Source organism: Festucalex cinctus, chromosome 16, assembly GCF_051991245.1.
Source record: "Festucalex cinctus isolate MCC-2025b chromosome 16, RoL_Fcin_1.0, whole genome shotgun sequence".
Taxonomy (NCBI): Eukaryota; Metazoa; Chordata; class Actinopteri; order Syngnathiformes; family Syngnathidae; genus Festucalex; species Festucalex cinctus.
The window spans coordinates 18,793,938-18,816,240 of NC_135426.1; the positions used below are offsets into that span (position 1 = coordinate 18,793,938).

General features: G+C 48.8%; 3 protein-coding genes across 5 annotated transcripts in view; 2 read left to right on the plus strand and 1 right to left on the minus strand.

Annotated features, from left to right (window-relative positions):
• oxa1l (OXA1L mitochondrial inner membrane protein) overlaps positions 1–21,004 on the minus strand; it is a 22,612-nt gene extending 1,608 nt beyond the window's left edge. For 2 of the 3 annotated variants that reach the window (XM_077501435.1, XM_077501434.1), the window contains exons 1-10: positions 3,508–3,675; positions 2,293–2,424; positions 2,138–2,209; positions 1,846–2,065; positions 1,344–1,487; positions 1,176–1,261; positions 935–1,099; positions 755–859; positions 514–676; positions 183–263 (exon numbers count right to left, since the gene is read on the minus strand). In XM_077501435.1, the coding sequence (XP_077357561.1) occupies positions 183–263; positions 514–676; positions 755–859; positions 935–1,099; positions 1,176–1,261; positions 1,344–1,487; positions 1,846–2,065; positions 2,138–2,209; positions 2,293–2,424; positions 3,508–3,624 (1,285 nt within the window). In that variant the 5' untranslated portion in view covers positions 3,625–3,675. Of the gene's footprint in view, positions 1–182; positions 264–513; positions 677–754; positions 860–934; positions 1,100–1,175; positions 1,262–1,343; positions 1,488–1,845; positions 2,066–2,137; positions 2,210–2,292; positions 2,425–3,507; positions 3,676–6,341; positions 6,498–6,579; positions 6,781–15,803; positions 15,890–20,557; positions 20,714–20,795 lie in introns of those variants that run through there. The other variant, XM_077501436.1, reaches the window with a different exon arrangement.
• snapc2 (small nuclear RNA activating complex, polypeptide 2) lies at positions 4,223–6,905 on the plus strand. The gene is made up of 6 exons (XM_077501439.1): positions 4,223–4,614; positions 4,987–5,160; positions 5,227–5,320; positions 5,390–5,548; positions 6,394–6,482; positions 6,574–6,905. The coding sequence occupies exons 1-6, from the start codon at positions 4,381–4,383 to the stop codon at positions 6,793–6,795; spliced, it is 972 nt and encodes a 323-aa protein (XP_077357565.1). The 5' UTR covers positions 4,223–4,380; the 3' UTR covers positions 6,796–6,905.
• Positions 12,930–17,486, plus strand: LOC144003182 (mucin-3A). The gene is made up of 12 exons (XM_077499129.1): positions 12,930–12,936; positions 13,019–13,134; positions 13,442–13,503; positions 13,586–13,637; positions 13,724–13,779; positions 13,879–14,006; positions 14,572–14,631; positions 14,700–14,880; positions 14,964–15,125; positions 15,634–15,731; positions 16,766–16,953; positions 17,046–17,486. The coding sequence occupies exons 1-12, from the start codon at positions 12,930–12,932 to the stop codon at positions 17,088–17,090; spliced, it is 1,155 nt and encodes a 384-aa protein (XP_077355255.1). The 3' UTR covers positions 17,091–17,486.
• Positions 21,005–22,303: the final 1,299 nt, after the last annotated feature.

Sequence of the window (22,303 nt, forward strand, 5' to 3'; positions counted from 1 at the left end):
AAGCTTGTGTAACGGCACAGCCAGACCCCATCCACAAATTGTGTCTCCTTGTTCCTTGATAAATCAATCTTTTCCTCTTCAGATAATACAAACATTTTGATACTGAACAAACAGGCGTGTGTGTCTTATCCATTTTTCTTCCTGGTGCATGTCAGAACAGTATGAGGGCACGGAGCACTTACCTTTGGCAGCGAGGTCCAGACGATTTTTGATGCGTCTCTCTCGCTCTTGCAGCTGCTGAGCCAGCTGTGCGTTCTTCCATCCTGGAGACCACAGAGCAAATGTTAAAAGGGACCGACAACAACGGTGGCAAAAAATTTAATTAACATCAAATAGTTTCAGCCTTATATTAACTTATATGCTTTTGCTGAAAAGGAGAAAGATACCTTACACGTCTTATTTTGATGATTGTCTTGAAACATGAACAACTGGCTTTGTTTTTTGGGGTTTAAAGGACTGCGCTTCGTTGCAGAAGCAAGTAACATGCTAAGTTGGAACCGCATTCAAACTCACCTTTCCTCATGCTGGCGACGAAGCCGTCGTTATGAGGCAGGGCCGAGGCCGGGTGCTTGATCCTCTCCGGGATGCGCAACTTATCTCGGACAAGCGGATGTCTGAGCAGCGCCACTTGAGCCAAGGAGAAGCAGTTGGAGGTGAGCCAGTAGGTGAACACGGCCTGAGGACACAGCGGAGGGCTCGCTGTTCATTTACCGCCCGGGTGCAAGGACAAGAAAGGCGACAACGATGACCTCACCGTGGGGAAGTTGATGGTGAGGGGGAGGATGACGAAGGGCATGATCCGGAACACGGTCTTCATGGCGCGCAGGTTGGGATTGTCCACGCCCGACTCGGCGCCCAGCTAAGCGCAACAGAGCAGGCGTTGACGGTTTGGAGCTAACAGCAAGAATTGAGGATACACATCGGGGACTCGCACCTCCAGGATGAAGAACATGGTTCCCGTGACCGCCAGGGGCAGGATATAGAAGGGATCGGCCGCCGTCAGATCAGGAAACCAGAGCGCGCCTCCCGCCTGCATGCTAGGCACCGGCAAGTTTGCCATCTGCCTCAGCGCCATGAAGAAGGAGATGAAGATGGGCGCCTTGGGGGATGAACAGAAGTCAGTCAGACAGAAAATAAACAAACATCTCCAGATAGCGGCAAATACAAACACTGACCTGCACCAGAGGAACCAAGAAGCCACGGAGAGGGTTGACATCATGCTTCTTCTGAAACAAGGTGAGGTCGGTGTAGGCTTTGGAGACTGCGGAGGACCAGCATGAACATCAGCGCGTGCAAACACAAGCGGAGACAACCAGACGTGTGCTGAGCGCCGCCACGTTTACATTCAAACTGGTTCCCGCTATGTTTGGCCTCTGTCATCCTGCTGCTTAGTCGGGTCATCTCGGGCATGACGTTGTTGAGTTTGGCCGCCTCCCGCTGGCCCTTCACGATGACGGGAAAGACGGCCAGGCGAGCCACAACCGTCCCTGGCGACGCACAAAAAAAATGGTCCACATTAGTTCAATCATGGAACTTTGACAGTGTTTTACCTGCCGTGTGACTTTAGTTGCCCTCCAAAGGATCATTTACAAGTTTCTATAAGTTTCTATTTGTACCTGCTTACTCCTAACAAGTCTGTCTGCTGTCTGAGATCTTCCAGTAGGACCCTAACTAAAGTCTGGCGCCATAAGTGCATGTAATTTTGGTGAGTATTTTTGTCTCATGAGACCTTGAGACGAGTTTAACTGGGGTCCCCAAACTACGGCCCGCCTTCACATTTGGCCCGGCCCCCTGAACAATACCAGCCCCCCCCCCCACCCCTTTCTTGTTGGTGTGGTTGCTTACCGAGAACGATGGCTGCCCACCAGGGCAGCCCCACGTCCATGTGCACGAACTCCAACAGGTTCTGGATGACACCCACCGGCGAGTAGCCAGCCAAGCCCAGCTCGGCCAGGCGGGCTTCTGGATCGGCAGCTTGCAGCACCTCCGCCGTGTCCACTGCAGACTGAGTCAATAACGGGCCGGAGTCATTTCCCGTAGCCACAGTAACGGGCCCGAGCGTGACCTGGAAGCACCGATCAAGTGTAAGGTGACACTTTGTCCAGTTTGTCCCAGTTTAAGATGTTGTTCTATCCACCTGTTCGGGGATCGTTCGCTGAAGGACGGTGGTGCTGTTGGCCGCCACCAGGGGGCCTGCCTCACTCAGCATCTGGATTTGACAAAAACAAAGAATTTCCCTCAGAATGTGAATAGCTTATGAGTGCTTGTGAGCGTGTAAGTTTACGAACTGACCTGGGAGCTGTTATGTCTCACGGTCACCCAGAACAGCTTCTCATGGTGCCGCCTGCACAGAAGAGATTTGCAGCCGCCGGCCCAACTGTTCAAGTCAAATGCTGTGTGCACAAATGACCTCTGGAGCCAGCGCTAGTTTGGTGGGCGAAGGAGCAATAGGGTAAAATAAGTAGGATCGAGGTCAGTGTTTTTCAAACTTTTACAGAGAACTGGTGAAATGAATGAAAATTATGTGAAACTCTTGATAACTTGGTCCGGTCCGGTTTGAGCAGAATAAAGGATTATTTACACTGATTTACACTGAAATAAATGATCTGTGTTACTGGTTTGGGCCATAAGATGTCAGAAAATTGGAAAACAATTATTATTATTCAGAATAAAAGCAAATGTTTTGATTCAACAAACAGATAATGGGTCCGATTTCACGGACGACTACATAAATTTGATATTACCGGTTTAGAAACTGACATTTTAACTCATTCACTGCCAGTCATTATAGAAAATTTTTACATTTCCAATACTCACGTGATATTACATTCAATAATTATATATAAACCGAATCTACCAAATAACAGAATAGACTCCCTACTTTTTGTCCCGTCCCGTTCTTTTATAATTGACAGCAGAAAAATGTAGGTTTGCCAAAATACAGCCATTTCTCCCATGGACTCTGAAACTGTGTTTATTTCCTATAAAATGGGGCAATGATGTCATCGACCGGTGGTTGGGCATCAGTAAAGTTGTTTCCAAGTTTGATATTTACAGTGGAGCATGCTCAGATTCGCCCCCATTTAGCACCGCTCTAAAAAATACAATTGACAAGTATACTTGTCAAAGGCAGTGAATGAGTTAATTTAAAGATGTATCAAAATGGTTCAGCTATTATCAAAATAAAAATTTGATTGACTTGATAATCAAAATATTCCTTGAGTTTAAAGTTGGCTGTGCCTCAATATGTCTAAACTTACTTCAGCTGGGACGACAGTGCTAGAAACGTCAGGATTTCATATGCAAAACCTGCTCGAGCTTCTCTCCTTATACTGTATAAGTAACCCATCCTATCCAAGCTCATGTAAAGTGTGGTACTGATGGATGTTTTTGTCAAAGTCACAGTCAGCCTGACGGACAGACTATGCTAGGCGGCTAGATGACCAAAATGACCGCTTCGGCCATCCCGGAAATGAAACGACATTAAGAAGAACGAGGCAAACATACGTGCTTCCAAATGCCCGACCGAAAAGGTTGTCTGCCCGCGCTTGATTTCGCACTTTGTGTGACAACGAAACGTCCCACGAGACAAGCCGGAGTCAGACTGTTTCTCACGGCCGCCATCTTGCTGCAGGAAATGATAAATATTCAACTAGGAAATGATAAAACTACGGAAGCCGGGAAGATTTTTTTTCTCTCGCATAAACACGCACACAAACACGGTCTCCCACGTGAGGAAACAACCCCACGCCAATCGCACCGAGGGCAAATCCCGAAAAAAAAAAAAAAATGGAAAGCAACACTTTTTTTTTTTTTATTTCGACATCACCAACATCAAATACAATACAAACAAATTAAGCACCTCAAAATGTTACACACAAGTCGATTACAGCACATTACAAGACATATACACTAAAAAAATAATTAAAAAAAAAAAAAAAAGCAACACTTTTAAATGCGTTCATGTGTTCGGAGTTAAATATTTTACTCATATGGTCTGATTTCCTTCTGAAATTTTTATTTGAACGACTACATTTGGATTCGCGATAAGAAAAAAAAACGCAAACTTTATAAAGCTTACAGCAAGTGTTATAAAACAAAAATTAACAAAATATCAATTGTGAAGCGCCTTTGTGTGTCCAGAAAATAAAAGTGTGCATTATAATGATAATAATAATTATTATTATTATTAAAATAAATTGAATATAAAAAGCCAAACGGATGTTTGCACCGGACGTACACATGACGTCACGTACATTACCCTGCAGCGGAAGTGGTTCAGTTTCTTGTCTCAAGTTCCATCCATCCAAAGTTTTCAGTAGTTATTTGCTTTTAAGTTCGTCGGATCGATTTTGAAGGTTTGAGCGTACTCGAGTCGACATGAAGCCGCCGCCTCGCACGCGCAACAAACCGGTTCGGAACCTTAGCTCGAACTCTGAGCCTGCCCAAGCCAGGCGAGTCTGCACTTGGCCCCGAAAGGAGCAGAAGATGCTGCTGGACGCTCTGAGGAAGCAGAGCTCCTTGAAGAAGAAGAGCCCCCGCGGCGGCGGCTCGCCGGAGAACGTCGACTATGATCTGCTCAAGCAGGCTGTGCCCTCTCGCTCCGTTTGCGAGGTGCGTTACGCTCCAATTGTCCAAGCTGTTGTTCCGAGAAAACAGCACTTGTCGTGTGAAAACAATCCTCTGTGCACTCCTAAACGCTGTCGGGATTTTTGCTCAGGTCATTTAAAATAGTTTTGGAACCGGTAATGACGTCATTTGTTGCATAAATACAACGTAGGTTGTTTCAATAATTATTGGCGCCACTGCTGACTAGCAGTTCAACTAGGAACCGTGGACAGAACAAACAAGTGAGGAAGAATGCAGATCCAGAGGGAAGAAGTGCAACACAAATGGCCTAGCTGTTTTTAAATGTCTGACATCAGTATATGCCGGTGCTGTGTTTCATGCTTTGCAAGTGTCCCAACACTGCTTCGGTCTTTGTAGATCCAGTCTGTGGTGGAAGGCCTCCAGAACAAGGTGATCTCCGGCGCCATCTTGCAGCTGAAGACCAGGACGTCAACAGAGATGAAGGCGCTGGCGCCCATCCAGCTGTGGACCGGTTTGGCACGGGCCGTGTCCGGGAGCTTCGACGCTCCGCTTTCCAAGGCTTTCTCTCAGGTGACGCAGGACAAATGACACTCAGATAAATGTCCATGTTGCTCACCAAAGTTTTCTTGCCGGCAGATGTGGACCGTGGCGTCCACGGAGCCTCACACCCTCAGGAACTGCCAACCGCTGCAGCTGGACGCAGCACAGTGCAAACCCACGCCGGCCCAAGGTGTGGACCGGGATGCGGACGGGGACTGGGACCAAATGTCTTATGTTTGCCTCTTTTTGTTTGTCCAAGTGCCGGTAAAGAGTCCAGTAGCCAGCGCGGTGGTCCCAGCTGAGCAGAGAATTTCGGATACGACCGCCTCCGAGGACTTCACGGTGGACTTTGAGAGGCTCTACAACTACTTGGGTGGCATCCACAAGCCAGAGGGCAAGTGTGAGCTCACACCCATGGGTGAGTGCGGGTCACCGCCAAGCTAGGCTAACACTAGCTTGTTTTTTTTAATTATTTTTCAATATAGAAATCTGAGCTGTTTTTTTTGCATTAATTTGACTTTTTCCCTTTGTGACAAAACAGGTACAGAGAGTAAAAATTCATTTTGAGTTTGATACTTACGTCCATTTCAGTCTGTACTTTTACTTAACTCTTTACTACCACACATTATCAAAAAAAACAAAAAAACTCCCACAGTGCCAGCCGATTTCAAGCATTTTAACTCATCTTTCAAGGCAAACAGAATATTGTGTTCTTTTACTATATATATATATAAGGTGGGTATCACATGAAAGATCACGTTCCCTTCTTTCATTAGAAAAAAAAAAAAAAGTATGTTTCTACCTTCTTTAGTCATCACCATTCGATAATAGGTCATTTGAGTGACATTGAGCGAAAATTGAGGCTTTGATCATTCACACCATCCTTGAAAACGTTCTATTTCATCAGATTACGTCATGTTTCGTAATTCCATACACCGGCAGCACATTGAAAAGAGATACACTACTGCCATCTGCTGGCGATAGTTAATGGGTGTTTTTGTTTTCACAACCCATTGACCAGGCAGCGCTGCACTTAGACGTTGCGCTTGCCATTGATTTAAAAAAAAAAAAAAAAACGTAGTTGACGTCATTTAACGTTTATGGCGGCATACGTCATGATTTTACTAATCGTTATTAAACGTTTTTGGTGGTCAAAGAGTTAAGTAAACGAGTTGAGCTTTTACAGTCTTTTTCGACACAAATCTCTTTACCAAATGATTTCTTCTGCCACCTCTGTCGACCGTCCTGTCTTGTTTTCCTTAGAGAGCGCCGTGGTCTTGGACTTGGTGATGTCGCTCCGGGAGGAACTGGGCTTCATACACTGCCAACGGCTGCAGAGACATCTCATCCAGGTGGAGTCACTCCCCCTACAATGATAAGACCAGCATTCAGAGCACAGACCACCAATGTGTGCTAATCGCAGCATTCGTCTCCGTCTTGCAGGCGCACCAGAACTTGTCTGAAGAGAAGGACTCTGAGACGGCTCAAAAAGTGCTGACAGAGCTGGAGAGGCAGCGGCAGGGAAGCGATCAGGAGCCTCAGCGGAACGACGTTGGCACCGCTGCTGCAGAGCAAACATCGGGGAGCAGCGAACCCGAATGGACGGGACTGTGCCCGCCCCTCAACCCTTTCATGATACCACTGGAGCTGCTGAAGAGAAGATAGGACTTCACATTGCTTTTACGCACGCAACATCTGTGTTGCATTTGTACATGTGGTGTTATTTCAAGTGTATTGCTGATGTTTCTTGGCTCAATTAAAGTGATTTACTCAAACGGGTGAACTTTTGCTGATTGTGGTAGTTTACAGTGTGATAAAATATCGATATTGTGATACTTCTTACACCATCAAGATGTTGGCGAAAATGTCAATAACACAACTGATGGTTGTTACTGCATACAGTGGCTCAGTCCCTATCTCAGTAAATGCCCAACATTGTCAAAACTGGTTATTCCCACAAAAAAGGGGATATAACTAGCACAAAGTCAACCAAATCTGATAATATAGTGGGGAACGCAACATTTTATTTACTAAAACACAATACAACTACACTTGACTGACATTGGAGTGTATTGATTATGGCACTCACGCTGTGTTGTATGCAAACTATAGCAATAATATAATGCAGCCTGATTAGGCGTGGACCACTTTTATAGCTTTACGACTTTTGGCCATAACAGGAAGGTTGTGTCAACTTGCAGTCACTCATTTCCTTCATTTGACAAAGTCCAATTCTCTGTATGAGTGGAACCGATTTTTGATTTGACTTCCTCATTGGACAACATGTTCCGCTTGAGATATCCGATCAGAACATAACAGCAGGTGTAACGTTACAAATGACACATTTTAAAGTAACGTGTTGTTTTTTTTACCAATAAAATGCTGGCTAAGTGGCGCTTCCTGTTGTCCAGGTGTGAGAGGGCAGAGTACAACAGCGTAGTGATGCCCTCCTCCTCCATACGAAACTTATGTTCGGCCTTATCTTCTTTATCAGTGACGCTGCTTTTTCCACACTTTGACTGGGTGGAGGAAAAAGCAAATGTCCCGAGTCATTTTGCCAAAGTTCACACAGCTCATATAGTGTCATCAGTGCTGACCGCCATGTAAAGCACTCATGGCGTCGTCTTCTATCGTGATTCTAGCTGCCCTACTCGTTGGCCTGTCTTCTGCAAATGGTAAGTTCTCAGCTGCGCTTTTTCTGTCATCCATTCTTTTCAATTGGGCGTCAAATATTTCAAAGTACAAGGCTGTTTTAGGGCTGCAAATCTGAGAGATTCCCCCAAAAAATCTGTATGTATTATATACTTGTATACAGTGAGATTGATATTTGGAGGCTCTCTAGGAACTTGCATCGTGAATGAGCTGTTTAAAATTAGAGTAGACATGCTAATATTGTCTTTTTTGGGATAATCAGCACGCTCTATTCCGATTATGTAAGAGACCGTATGAGGGTCTAGCAAAGCCCTTTGAGTCACTGTTGTTTATCAATATGCTCATTGCCAACAAAGCCTTGAATAATGCGGGTCACAGCAATTCCAAGGCTTGAATTTTTACCATTATCCTCTTTTCCCAACATAGTGACAATGTTTCCTTTCTTGGTGTACTGTAATGCTAATAATAGATACCGCTGGTGTCGGTATTAAAAAGAAACAGGAAAATTCTGTTGTTGATGTGTGCAGTACCAATGCTTTTTTTAAAAATGCATGACTACAGACAAAACTGCTCACACTGTACAATACACTGCTGCTGTACTTCCAGTTCCTCTTCCAGCCGAAACATACAATCTGCTGGAGAATGCCATCTTACACAGAACATCAACAACCGAGATGACCACCGAACAGGCAATCACGGCGACGACCGAGGCGGGCCAGACCACCGAACAGGCAATCACGGCGACGACCGAGGCGGGCCAGACCACCGAACAGGCAATCACGGCGACGACCGAGGCGGGCCAGACCACCGAACAGGCAATCACGGCGACGACCGAGGCGGGCCAGACCACCGAACAGGCAATCACGGCGAAGACCGAGGCGGGCCAGACCACCGAAAAGGCAATCACGGCGACGACCGAGGCGGGCCAGACCACCGAACAGGCAATCACGGCGACGACCGAGGCGGGCCAGACCACCGAACAGGCAATCACGGCGACGACCGAGGCGGGCCAGACCACCGAACAGGCAATCACGGCGACGACCGAAGCGGGCCAGACCACCGAACAAGCAATCACGGCGACGACCGAAGCGGGCCAGACCACCGAACAGGCAATCACGGCGACGACCGAGGCGGGCCAGACCACCGAACAGGCAATCACGGCGACGACCGAAGCGGGCCAGACCACCGAACAGGCAATCACGGCGACGACCGAAGCGGGCCAGACCACCGAACAGGCAATCACGGCGACGACCGAAGCGGGCCAGACCACCGAACAGGCAATCACGGCGACGACCGAGGCGGGCCAGACCACCGAACAGGCAATCACGGCGACGACCGAGGCGGGCCAGACCACCGAACAGGCAATCACGGCGACGACCGAGGCGGGCCAGACCACCGAACAGGCAATCACGGCGAAGACCGAGGCGGGCCAGACCACCGAACAGGCAATCACGGCGAAGACCGAGGCGGGCCAGACCACCGAACAGGCAATCACGGCAACGACCGAAGCGGGCCAGACCACCGAACAGGCAATCACGGCGACGACCGAAGCGGGCCAGACCACCGAACAGGCAATCACGGCGACGACCGAGGCGGGCCAGACCACCGAACAGGCAATCACGGCGACGACCGAGGCGGGCCAGACCACCGAACAGGCAATCACGGCGACGACCGAAGCGGGCCAGACCACCGAACAGGCAATCACGGCGACGACCGAAGCGGGCCAGACCACCGAACAGGCAATCACGGCGACGACCGAGGCGGGCCAGACCACCGAACAGGCAATCACGGCGACGACCGAGGCGGGCCAGACCACCGAACAGGCAATCACGGCGACGACCGAGGCGGGCCAGACCACCGAACAGGCAATCACGGCGAAGACCGAGGCGGGCCAGACCACCGAACAGGCAATCACGGCGACGACCGAGGCGGGCCAGACCACCGAACAGGCAATCACGGCGACGACCGAAGCGGGCCAGACCACCGAACAGGCAATCACGGCGACGACCGAGGCGGGCCAGACCACCGAACAGGCAATCACGGCGACGACCGAGGCGGGCCAGACCACCGAACAGGCAATCACGGCGACGACCGAAGCGGGCCAGACCACCGAACAGGCAATCACGGCGACGACCGAAACGGGCCAGACCACCGAACAGGCAATCACGGCGACGACCGAGGCGGGCCAGACCACCGAACAGGCAATCACGGCGACGACCGAAGCGGGCCAGACCACCGAACAGGCAATCACGGCGACGACCGAAGCGGGCCAGACCACCGAACAGGCAATCACGGCGACGACCGAAGCGGGCCAGACCACCGAACAGGCAATCACGGCGACGACCGAAGCGGGCCAGACCACCGAACAGGCAATCACGGCGACGACCGAAGCGGGCCAGACCACCGAACAGGCAATCACGGCGACGACCGAGGCGGGCCAGACCACCGAACAGGCAATCACGGCGACGACCGAGGCGGGCCAGACCACCGAACAGGCAATCACGGCGACGACCGAGGCGGGCCAGACCACCGAACAGGCAATCACGGCGACGACCGAGGCGGGCCAGACCACCGAACAGGCAATCACGGCGACGACCGAGGCGGGCCAGACCACCGAACAGGCAATCACGGCGACGGCCGAGGCGGGCCATACCACCGAACAGGCAATCACGGCGACGGCCGAGGCGGGCCAGACCACCGAACAGGCAATCACGGCGACGACCGAGGCGGGCCAGACCACCGAACAGGCAATCACGGCGACGGCCGAGGCGGGCCAGACCACCGAACAGGCAATCACGGCGACGACCGAGGCGGGCCAGACCACCGAACAGGCAATCACGGCGACGACCGAGGCGGGCCAGACCACCGAACAGGCAATCACGGCGACGACCGAGGCGGGCCAGACCACCGAACAGGCAATCACGGCGACGACCGAGGCGGGCCAGACCACCGAACAGGCAATCACGGCGACGACCGAGGCGGGCCAGACCACCGAACAGGCAATCACGGCGACGACCGAGGCGGGCCAGACCACCGAACAGGCAATCACGGCGACGACCGAGGCGGGCCAGACCACCGAACAGGCAATCACGGCGACGACCGAGGCGGGCCAGACCACCGAACAGGCAATCACGGCGACGACCGAGGCGGGCCAGACCACCGAACAGGCAATCACGGCGACGACCGAGGCGGGCCAGACCACCGAACAGGCAATCACGGCGACGGCCGAGGCGGGCCAGACCACCGAACAGGCAATCACGGCGACGGCCGAGGCGGGCAAGACCACCGAACAGGCAATCACGGCGACGGCCGAGGCGGGCCAGACCACCGAACAGGCAATCACGGCGACGACCGAGGCGGGCCAGACCACCGAACAGGCAATCACGGCGACGACCGAGGCGGGCCAGACCACCGAACAGGCAATCACGGCGACGACCGAGGCGGGCCAGACCACCGAACAGGCAATCACGGCGACGACCGAAGCGGGCCAGACCACCGAACAGGCAATCACGGCGACGACCGAGGCGGGCCAGACCACCGAACAGGCAATCACGGCGACGACCGAGGCGGGCCAGACCACCGAACAGGCAATCACGGCGACGACCGAGGCGGGCCAGACCACCGAACAGGCAATCACGGCGACGACCGAGGCGGGCCAGACCACCGAACAGGCAATCACGGCGACGACCGAGGCGGGCCAGACCACCGAACAGGCAATCACGGCGACGACCGAGGCGGGCCAGACCACCGAACAGGCAATCACGGCGACGACCGAGGCGGGCCAGACCACCGAACAGGCAATCCCGGCGACGACCGAGGCGGGCCAGACCACCGAACAGGCAATCCCGGCGACGACCGAGGCGGGCCAGACCACCGAACAGGCAATCACGGCGACGACCGAAGCGGGCCAGACCACCGAACAGGCAATCACGGCGACGACCGAGGCGGGCCAGACCACCGAACAGGCAATCACGGCGACGACCGAAGCGGGCCAGACCACCGAACACGCAATCACGGCGACGACCGAGGCGGGCCAGACCACCGAACAGGCAATCACGGCGACGACCGAGGCGGGCCAGACCACCGAACAGGCAATCACGGCGACGACCGAGGCGGGCCAGACCACCGAACAGGCAATCACGGCGACGACCGAAGCGGGCCAGACCACCGAACAGGCAATCACGGCGACGACCGAAGCGGGCCAGACCACCGAACAGGCAATCACGGCGACGACCGAAGCGGGCCAGACCACCGAACAGGCAATCACGGCGACGACCGAGGCGGGCCAGACCACCGAACAGGCAATCACGGCGACGACCGAGGCGGGCCAGATCACCGAACAGGGAATCACGGCGACGACCGAGGCGGGCCAGACCACCGAACAGGCAATCACGGCGACGACCGAAGCGGGCCAGACCACCGAACAGGCAATCACGGCGACGACCGAAGCGGGCCAGACCACCGAACAGGCAATCACGGCGACGACCGAGGCGGGCCAGACCACCGAACAGGCAATCACGGCGACGACCGAGGCGGGCCAGACCACCGAACAGGCAATCACGGCGACGACCGAGGCGGGCCAGACCACCGAACAGGCAATCACGGCGACGACCGAGGCGGGCCAGACCACCGAACAGGCAATCACGGCGACGACCGAAGCGGGCCAGACCACCGAACAGGCAATCACGGCGACGACCGAGGCGGGCCAGACCACCGAACAGGCAATGACGGCGACGACCGAGGCGGGCCAGACCACCGAACAGGCAATGACGGCGACGACCGAGGCGGGCCAGACCACCGAACAGGCAATCACGGCGACGACCGAGGCGGGCCAGACCACCGAACAGGCAATCACGGCGACGACCGAGGCGGGCCAGACCACCGAACAGGCAATCACGGCGACGACCGAGGCGGGCCAGACCACCGAACAGGCAATCACGGCGACGACCGAGGCGGGCCAGACCACCGAACAGGCAATCACGGTGACGACCGAAGCGGACCAGACCACCGAACAGGCAAACGTGGCGACGACTGATCCAGAGCCAACAATAGTTGAGTGCCGAAACGGAGGAATCTTCAATGGAAAGAAATGCAATTGTACTAGAGAGTTCGAGGGAGACCTTTGCGAGTTCGTGAAGGAAACCGTAATGTTGGGTATGTGTTATTATCCCGTCAACATGTGGCCGTCTGCTTCAATACTTTGCCTTGCCCTGATTGCGATGTCCATGAACTGCAGAGGATATCGAGCGGTTGGTGAAAATTGACGTGGCGATCGACCAAGAATACAAGCCCGAGTACGACGACACCAACTCAGAGGAATACGCCAAATTCGTTGGCGACTTTAAAATGAGGGTGAACATAACTTTTACTCCATTATAAAATGCAAATATGATCTCCCACATGGCTACATATTATTAACACAATGGCATAACGTTCATATTTTATGCAAATAGACCCACAACATTGCATTACTCACATCAATTTTTTACTCATGCTTATACACGAACAAAGTCCATTTGTCACATAGTCCACTCAAATTCCTTCGTCCTCACATCTTGTGCATGGAAAGATATGAAGTCAATCGTTTCTTAAAATCAGTGTTTGTTTTATGGAGATGGTTCTATGGTTTGTGACGGTGGTTCTATTGGTGCTCTTTCAGATGGACACATTTTACAGAGGGCAACTACCAAACTTTGATAAAGTGGTGGTGAACACTGTTAGGTAAAGCCAGTCCAAGCAAATGTTTTGTTGTCTAGCGGTCCGGTCAATGAATAGAAACGCTTTTTTCTGTTGTTTCTCTTAGCCGAGTGGCCTCGCGAGTTTTGGTGAGACGTTCAGCCTCTGGAGTGGCACAGGTAAAGCCAACCAATCATCTTTCAGCTGGGATAACACATCGGCCTTGGTCGATAACAACAGTCATTCAGCATTATCTTTATTACAGAGCAGATTAGCTGCTGATGCCAGGACCGCCCGCAAAGACATGCCAAATCCACAAGGGTGATTAGACAATGGAAAAACACACACATACACACACTCATGCGGAATTGAGGAACATTATTTGTGTTAAAATGTTTTCTGTTCTGCGTTGCGTTTCAGTGTCAACGTCGACCACGATGTGGTTTTGTTGGTCCCAAATGACGCAAGCAGTGAACAACAATATCAGGCTGAAGTGACGGATCTCAAAGAGGCTTTGGCAACGTTGGCTGATTCAAGCTGCATAACAGGTGGGCTGTAGAGTGATCTACAATCATTTTTCTCACTGCTGGACTGAATGATTGGAAGGCTTCATGAGCAGACTGCTCAAGCAAGTCTCGCAAGAGTCGGCCACCCCAAATGACATGATGCTGCTCAAGCATGTCTGTACAGATTCTGAGTCATCCGGGTCGAGGTACAATTGGAGATACCTGGACACTTGTTGCTTGATGATTCACCTTTAATTCAAAAAGCTTCTTCACCACACCTGGCAACTACAACGAGAACACTCACGGGACCAACCCACAGGGGACACACCCACCACAAACACCGATAGGGCGGTTCACACCGACTGAGACTTTGAAGTGAAGAAGCCTTTCGGCTTAAAGGTGAAGCCCATCAACAACCCACAAGAGTCCAGTTGCCTCCATTCCCAACCTTTGAGATCTATGAGATCTTATTCGGCGACTGCCAGTCCAATTCAAATTGATTTAAAAATCGTCCTTGCCTCTCAGGTGTGAAAGTGCCTTCACATAAGTGAATTTATTCTCATTGGACAAATTCCTTACCAAATAATAAAATCACTTCCCTTTCCAGATTGTCCCTACAATTTGACACAGCCACCATCTGTGGAAACCACTGCAGTGAATTTGGAGAGTAAGTATATTTCAGTCAACGTCAAGCGTGAAGCATGGCGATGATCCGCCCTTTGCTCCTCCCCCCAGCCCTTTGCTCATCGCTCATTAAGGATCCCGACCTGGCCAGGCACTACAGGGCTGTGAACAACACTGTCAACAATACCCTGGAATGTGTCACTCCGTGCCAACCTCTTTATGGTGACGGCATGGTCAAGTGCTGGCACGGCGGCAAGTGCAAAGTGTTCAGGGATGTCGGCGCCGTTTGCCTGTCAGTCATTTACCTTTCATTTGAATTCATTGTAGATGCTCACGCATCACTGCCACTCAGTTGCTCTTCCCACATGTTTCCAGATGTAAGGATTTGAGCACCACGTGGTACTTAGGCAAACACTGCAGCAATCCCATCCAAACAACGGCCTTCTACGCCGGTTTGTCGGTCACTTTGGCTTGTCTCCTGGCAACCGTGGCAGGCTTGACTGCGTACATGATCATCAACAAGAAGGAGCAAAGGAGGTACGGTGAGGCAAAACCACTACGAACACAATTATTACGTGAAGCAATCACGAGTTATTCTGTACGCATTTTTTTTATTTTGTCCGAAAACCTCTCAAGATTTTCTGACTGGTTTAAACCGTTCCATTCGTCAAATCATTTCAGCTCATTCCAGCCATCCGGGAAACAAACTTTATTATTCCACATTTTTCAAGGTAGAAATCCCAAATTGATCCAAAATATTTTGATATAATCCTTCCACATCATTCCAACTTCAAATGTTAAGTACATTTATACTTTTATAATTATAGCAATAACTGTAATATTAGCACGATTTCCCCTTATTTTACGGCATTTCATTTCAGTGTCACCAATTCAGCATTCACACGTAATTTCCACAAAAATTACACTTTCTAGTTGTTACATGTTACTTTTAGACTTCCATACCTCCATATTTTTCTGTTGTCAGTTGAGTTAATTAAGCATGCACGCCAGATTTCACAAACATTGTGCTCATCACCGCCTCCAGGAAAAAAGACATGAAAAAGAAGATGGTCAACAACTGGCTGAACGACGAAGTTGAGTGGTCCCGATCCGGCAAACTCTCGACTGGCACGTTCAATGCTGGTAAGCAAGTCGTTCAAGCTAGATGTTGCAATGATAACAACGAAAGCATCTTTGCAAATATTTTGTACTCACTCTCTGTTGCTGGACCAGCTAGGAGGTTTTTTTGTGTGTTGTGCTCAGATGGCTTTTGTCACTCCCAGCTCAAGTTCACTGCAAAACTGACACATAAAACAAGAGAATTAAACAATGTAAATTTAAACTGCAAAATGTTCAAGCTAAACGAATAATCTTATTTATGGCAAGGCAGATTTATTTATACAGCACATTTCTTACACAAGGCAACTCAATGTGCTTGACACAAGCAAAGACAACACCTAAAAAAAAGCATTTCCAAACACTACAGCTAACAATGTTCAGAAGCATCACTTTTATTTTGATGTTGGTTTTGCACAACAACAAGCCTGGATGACTCTATATCAGCAAAAAATCCATCACCGTAGCCGCCATGTTGCTAACCATTTCAGGCCGAAGCAGTCGATTTGACAAGATTTGAATGAGGCTTTAGCCCCGCCCACTAACTTTGACGGGCTTTTTTGACAGATAAAATAAATTCACGAAACACCGCAACACAGTGACCATGAAATAATTAAATAGAGAAATAAATAAATAAGTGAATAAATATGTAAATATATAAATACATAGATAATCATAGGGAATTTAATTAATGGCAAATTTAATTAATACATAACATATTTAATTAATTCATGACACTTTTATTTAATTATTTAATGGTTTATTTATTTATTTAATGTTTTGGTCCTCCATACATGACTAGTGCCTTGGTAGCCCACAAAAAAGGCCACTCTGAAAGATGCAGTTTTATTGGGGGGAAAGGGGGACCAATCTGAGTCTCAAGACCCTCTTCCCCCCAATAAAACAAAACTGCCTAACCATGATGTCTAATCAGCATTTTGATATGTCACCCCTGTGAGGTGGGCTAGATTATCTTGGCAAAGGAGAAGTGCTCACTATCACAGATTTAGACTGGTTTGAGGAATTTTGTAGCGTACACCCAATGAGCTTGCTTGTTTCAGGTCACCTGAACCCGTCGTTCTCCTATGACGAGCCGCCGCCGCGGCAACCGACGCCAACGCGACAACACGCCGACTCCAGACAGTCGGGCCGCCCCAGCCAGGGCTTGAGCATGTACAGGCTGGACGGAGCCGCCTACAGGAACAACGTCGTACCTCCCCACGATGGATTCTCTCCCTCCGATCAAGCGGTCAGTCAGACGAAATTTCCGTACGTCCGCCCGGTCGGCCAGTTCGGCAACTGCTTGTGAGACATGCGAGTTTTTCTGTGCTCACCTCGCAGATGAGGATCAACAGGCCACAAATCAGGACATCGTGGGATGCCTGACTGCTGACGCCCTTTCAAAAACAAGCACCTTAATGACCCAGCGGCAACAAGACACGAACAACACTTTCTTCTCAGGAAGCTAATTTATTGTATCCCTTTTCTTATGTCTTTGCTTGAATATTAATTTATCTTTTTTTGCGAATGCATCCATGATAGCCATTTGAGTACAGTAGTAGTAAAATATGTGATTATTGCTTTGTACCCCGTTTGTTGGTTTATTTTATTTGGTCGGGATTATGTGCAAATGACAATCAGCGAACCTCTTCACCATGCTGGCATGTTTTGTTTCTTAATCAAGTCACGTTGCTTAATTTCTGTGCAAAATGCTTGCAAACGTCAAGTTGAGAGTTTGTTCCACTCCGTTGTTGCTTTGAATGAAAAAGCTGATTTTCCTAAGGCTCGTTTTTCTTCTGGGTACTGCCAACCTGCTCACCACTTGGAAGTTCCTCCAGTGATCATAGAGCATACTTGTGGCAACATGCAAGTGCAAAAGTACGGGAGCTTCTTTTTACAGGAGCTGCACTTTCACACAGCAACAAGACACATGAAGACAGCGGGGGCAAGACTAAAAGTTGACATTACACCATCATTGATATTACTGTCATCTGTTCACAAAGCAAACTTAATATATATATTCGAGAAAAACTTCTTGAACCGTAAACAAACTACAAAGACTCAAGCAAAACCTCTTGAAGTGTAAACAAAACTTAAAAAAAGAAAAAAAAGAAAAACTTCTTGAAGTGTAAACAAAGCATTTTACTTCAACCAAAATTTTTTGAAGTGCAAACAAAAACTTCTTCTTTTACCACAGCGAATCAATTGCCTCCATCTAACTATGTCCTCTGCTCTCACACAAACTACCTTCATGCCCTCTTGAACTACATCCATAAACCTCCTCTTTGGTCTTCTTCTCGAACTTCTGTCTGGTATTTGGAAACTCAGCATTCTTCTGCCAATATACTCACTATCTCTCCTCTACATGTCCAAACCTTCTCATTCTGGCCTCTCTGACTTTATCGCCAAAGCTTCTAACGTGTTGTCCCTCTGATGTACTCATTCCTGATCCTATCCAACCTGGTCACTCCCAAAGAGAACCTCAGCATCTTCATCTCTGCCGCCTCCAGCTCTGCCTCCTGTCTTTTCCTCAGTGGCACTGTCTCCAGACCAAACAACATCGCTGGTCTCACCACAGTTTTATGAACCATTATCATAGCGAACAAGAGGGGGCTCAGAGCTGATCCCTGATGTAGTCCCAACACTGTCTTACAGTCCTCATACATGTCCTGCACCACTTGAACATACTTCTCCGCCACTCCAGACTTCCTCATACAAAACCACAGTTCCTCTCTGGGCACCCTGTCATAGGCTTTCTCCAGGTCTACAAAGACACAATGCAGCTCCTTCTGACCTTTTCTGTACTTCTCAATCAACATCCTCAAAGCAAATACTGCATCGGTCATACTTTGTTTTTGTTTTTTTGTTTTTTTTTTGTTTTTTTTAGCATGAAACCATACTGCGGCTCACAAATGTTCACCTCTGCCCTCAGTCTAGCTTCCACTACTCTTTCCCATAGCTTCATTGTGTGGCTCATCAGCTTTATTCCTCTGTAGTTGCACAATTTTGCACATCTCCCTTGTTCTTAAAAATGGGCACCAGCAAACTTCTCCTCCATTCCTCAGACATTTCCTCACTATCTAAGATCATGTTGAACAACCCAGTCAGAAATTCTACTGCTACCTTTCCTAGACACTTCCAGCCCTTCACAGGTATATCACATCAGGACCGAGTGCCTTTCCACTCTTCATCCTTACTAATCTTTGCTACTTCCTGGTCCACAACAGTCACCCCTTCTACTCTTCGCTCTCTCTCATTTTCCTCATTCATCAACTCTTCAAAGTACTCTTTCCATCTTCACATCACACCACTGGCATCTGTCAACACTCTTCCATCCCTATCCTTTATGACCCTAACCTGCTGCACGTTCTTCCCATCTCTGTCTCTTTGCCTTGCCAATCTGTATAGATCAGTCTCTCCCTCCTTACTATCCAACCTAGCATACAAGTCATCATAAGCCTCTTGTTTGGCCTTTGCCACTTCTACTTTCACCTTACGCTGTATTTCCCTGTATTCCTCTCTACTTTCTTCAGTCCTCAATGTCCCACTTCTTCTTAGCTAACCTCTTTCTCTGGATCTACTTATGCACCTCCTCATTCCGCCACCAAGTCTCCTTATCTCCTTTCCTTCCAGATGACACACCAAGGACTGTCCTACCTGTCTGCCTGATCACATTTGCTGTAGTTGTCCAATCATCTGGGAGCACATCCTGACCATCCAGAGCCTTTCTCAACTCCTTCCTGAAAGTCATTCAACACTCTTCCTTTTTCAGCTTCCACCATTTCGTCTTCTGTTCTGCCTTTGCCCTCTTTGTCTTCCTCACCACCAGAGTCATCCTACACACAACCATCCATACTGTCTGGCTACCCTCTCACCTACCACTACTTTGCAGTCGCCAATCTCCTTCAAATTACACCGTCTACACAAGATGTAGTCTACCTGTGTACTTCTACCACCACCACCACCACCCTATGTTCTTGCCTCTTCTGGCAGAAAGTATTCACGACAACCATTTCCATTCTTTTTGCAAAGTCAATCACCATCTGTCCTTCTGTGTTCCTCTCCTGGATACCAAACCTGCCCATCACCTCCTCATCTCCTCTGTTTCCTGCACCAACATGTCCATTGAAGTCTGCACCAATGACGACTCGCTCACTTCTGCATCTGCGCTGAGTCACTTGGAGGACACTAGTGACATGTCTCTCTGGTATGCATTATTGTCTGTATGTGCGCTGAGACACTGCATGCTGTTCAGCACCACCTCTGACGGTCGATGAGGAACGAGATATAACTACCCATTGATCCATCAATGAGATGGTGGCAAATGGTATGACATCAAGGTGGGGTCAAGTCCAGCAACTGAAGATCCCGTTTGCTGTTTGGAGAGAATTTCACTGTACCTTTACCCAGAAAATGAAGAAATGATGCTTCCAAGACATCTTCCAATTTTGAGTTTTAAATATTGAGTACAGTTTAATTATTGCTGTGGTTGTGTCAAAGGCTTTGATAATTCACGCCATCCTTGAAAGCGTTGTATTTCATCAGATTCCATCAGATTCCGTCATGTTTCATTGTATTCCATACACCGGCAGCCCATTGAAAAGAGATACAATACTGCCATCTGCTGGCGACAGTTAAGGGTGTTTTTGTTTTCACAAGCCAACAACAGTTTCGCAACTTAGACGTTGCGCTTCCCGTTGATTAAAAAACAAACAAAAAAACGTAGTTGACGTCATTTAACGTTTATGGTGGCATATATTGTGATTTTACTAAATGTTATTAAACATTTTTGGCGGTCAGTTAAGTAAAAGAGTTGAACTTTTACAGTTTTTTTTCTACACAAATATCTTTACCAAATGATTTCTTCTGCCACCTCTGTCGACGGTCCTGTCTTGTTTTCCTTAGAGAGCGCCGTGGTCTTGGACTTGGTGATGTCGCTCCCGGAGGAACTGGGCTTCATACACTGCCAACGGCTGCAGAGACATCTCATCCAGGTGGAGTCACTCCCCCTACAATGATAAGACCAGCATTCAGAGCACAGACCACCAATGTGTGCTAATCGCAGCTTTCGTCTCCGTCTTGCAGGCGCACCAGAACTTGTCTGAAGAGAAGGACTCTTGAGACGGCCCAAAAAGTGCTGACGGAGCTGGAGAGGCAGCGGCAGGGAAGCGATCAGGAACCTCAGCGGAACGACGTTGGCACCGCTGCTGCAGAGCAAACATCGGGGAGCAGCGAACCCGAATGGACGGGACTGTGCCCGCCCCTCAACCCTTTCATGATACCACTGGAGCTGCTGAAGAGAAGATAGGACTTCACATTGCTTTTACGCACGCAACATCTGTGTTGCATTTGTACATGTGGTGTTATTTCAAGTGTATTGCTGATGTTTCTTGGCTCATTAAAGTGATTTACTCAAACGGGTGATCTTTTGCTGATTGTGGTGGTTTACAGTGTGATAAAATATCGATATACATGACAGTATTGCTGCTATATCCCTGCATGAAATTATACGGTAAACTACTCAACTGTATGGAATGCTTATGAAATAAGATTAAAACAATAAATGAAGCAAAATTGCAAAAAGGTAAGTTTTCTGGAGGTCAAATTGAGTTTTGAGGACCAAGATAAAAAACAATTTATCACTATCCCCCATTTTGGTTATTTACTTTCACCTCGAACGCTTTGAGGTCGGAACTGGGAAGTTTCAACTCGGATTTTTCCGACTTCCGACCAACCTCGAATGCAGCATTAGTTCCCTAATTTTGTCGAGTCTTTGTTGTTGTTGTCGTCGTCACACCTTGTTTCCCTGCGCTTCTGAGTCCTGACCGGTTAGTTTGAAACTAGTAAGTTTAGTTCCCAGCTTTAGTTTGCACTTTGTATGTTGTTTTGCACTTTGTTTTATGTTCAAATTAAACTATGATTCCAAACACACCTGCCACACCTCGCCTTGCCTTCCTCCACTTGGGTCCTCAATCCCCCACAATTCATGACCTAACTAGTACTAAGCCAAACAAACCTGACTGAAAACAATACACTTGACTGACATTGGAGTGTATTGATTATGGCACTCATGCTGTGTTGTATGCAAAATACAGCAATAATATAATGTGACCTGATTAGGCGTGGAACACTTTTATAGCTTTACGACTTTTGGCCATCACAAAGGAAGATTGTGTCAACTTGCAGTCACTCATTTCCTCCATTTGATGGAAAGTCCAATTATTTGTATGACCGAGTTTTGATTTGACTTCCTCATTGGACAACATGTTCCGCTTGAGACATCCGATCAGAACATGAACAGCAGGTGTAACGTTACAAATGACGCATCTTAAAGTAGTGTGTTAGTTTTTTACCACTTGTGATAAAATGCTGGCTAAGTGGCGCTTCCTGTTGTCCAGGTGTGAGAGGGCAGAGTGCAGCAGCGTGGTGATGCCCTCCTTCATACAAAACTTATTGTCGGCCTTATCTTCTTTATCAGTGACACTGCTTTTTCCACACCTTGACTGTGGGTGGAGGAAAAAGCAAATGTCCCGAGTCATTTTGCCAAAGTTAACACAGCTCACATAGTGGCATCAGTGCTGACCGCCATGTAAAGCACT

Coding starts and splice junctions, on each gene's coding strand:
- snapc2 (XM_077501439.1), top strand. CDS start 4,381: ATGAAGCCGCCGCCTCGCACGCGCAACAAACCGGTTCGGAACCTTAGC. Junction 5,161..5,226: donor TTTCCAAGGCTTTCTCTCAG/GTGACGCAGGAC, acceptor TCTTGCCGGCAG/ATGTGGACCGTGGCGTCCAC. Junction 5,321..5,389: donor CAAACCCACGCCGGCCCAAG/GTGTGGACCGGG, acceptor TGTTTGTCCAAG/TGCCGGTAAAGAGTCCAGTA.
- LOC144003182 (XM_077499129.1), top strand. Junction 13,504..13,585: donor GTGGTGGTGAACACTGTTAG/GTAAAGCCAGTC, acceptor TGTTTCTCTTAG/CCGAGTGGCCTCGCGAGTTT. Junction 14,007..14,571: donor TGATTCAAGCTGCATAACAG/GTGGGCTGTAGA, acceptor TTCCCTTTCCAG/ATTGTCCCTACAATTTGACA.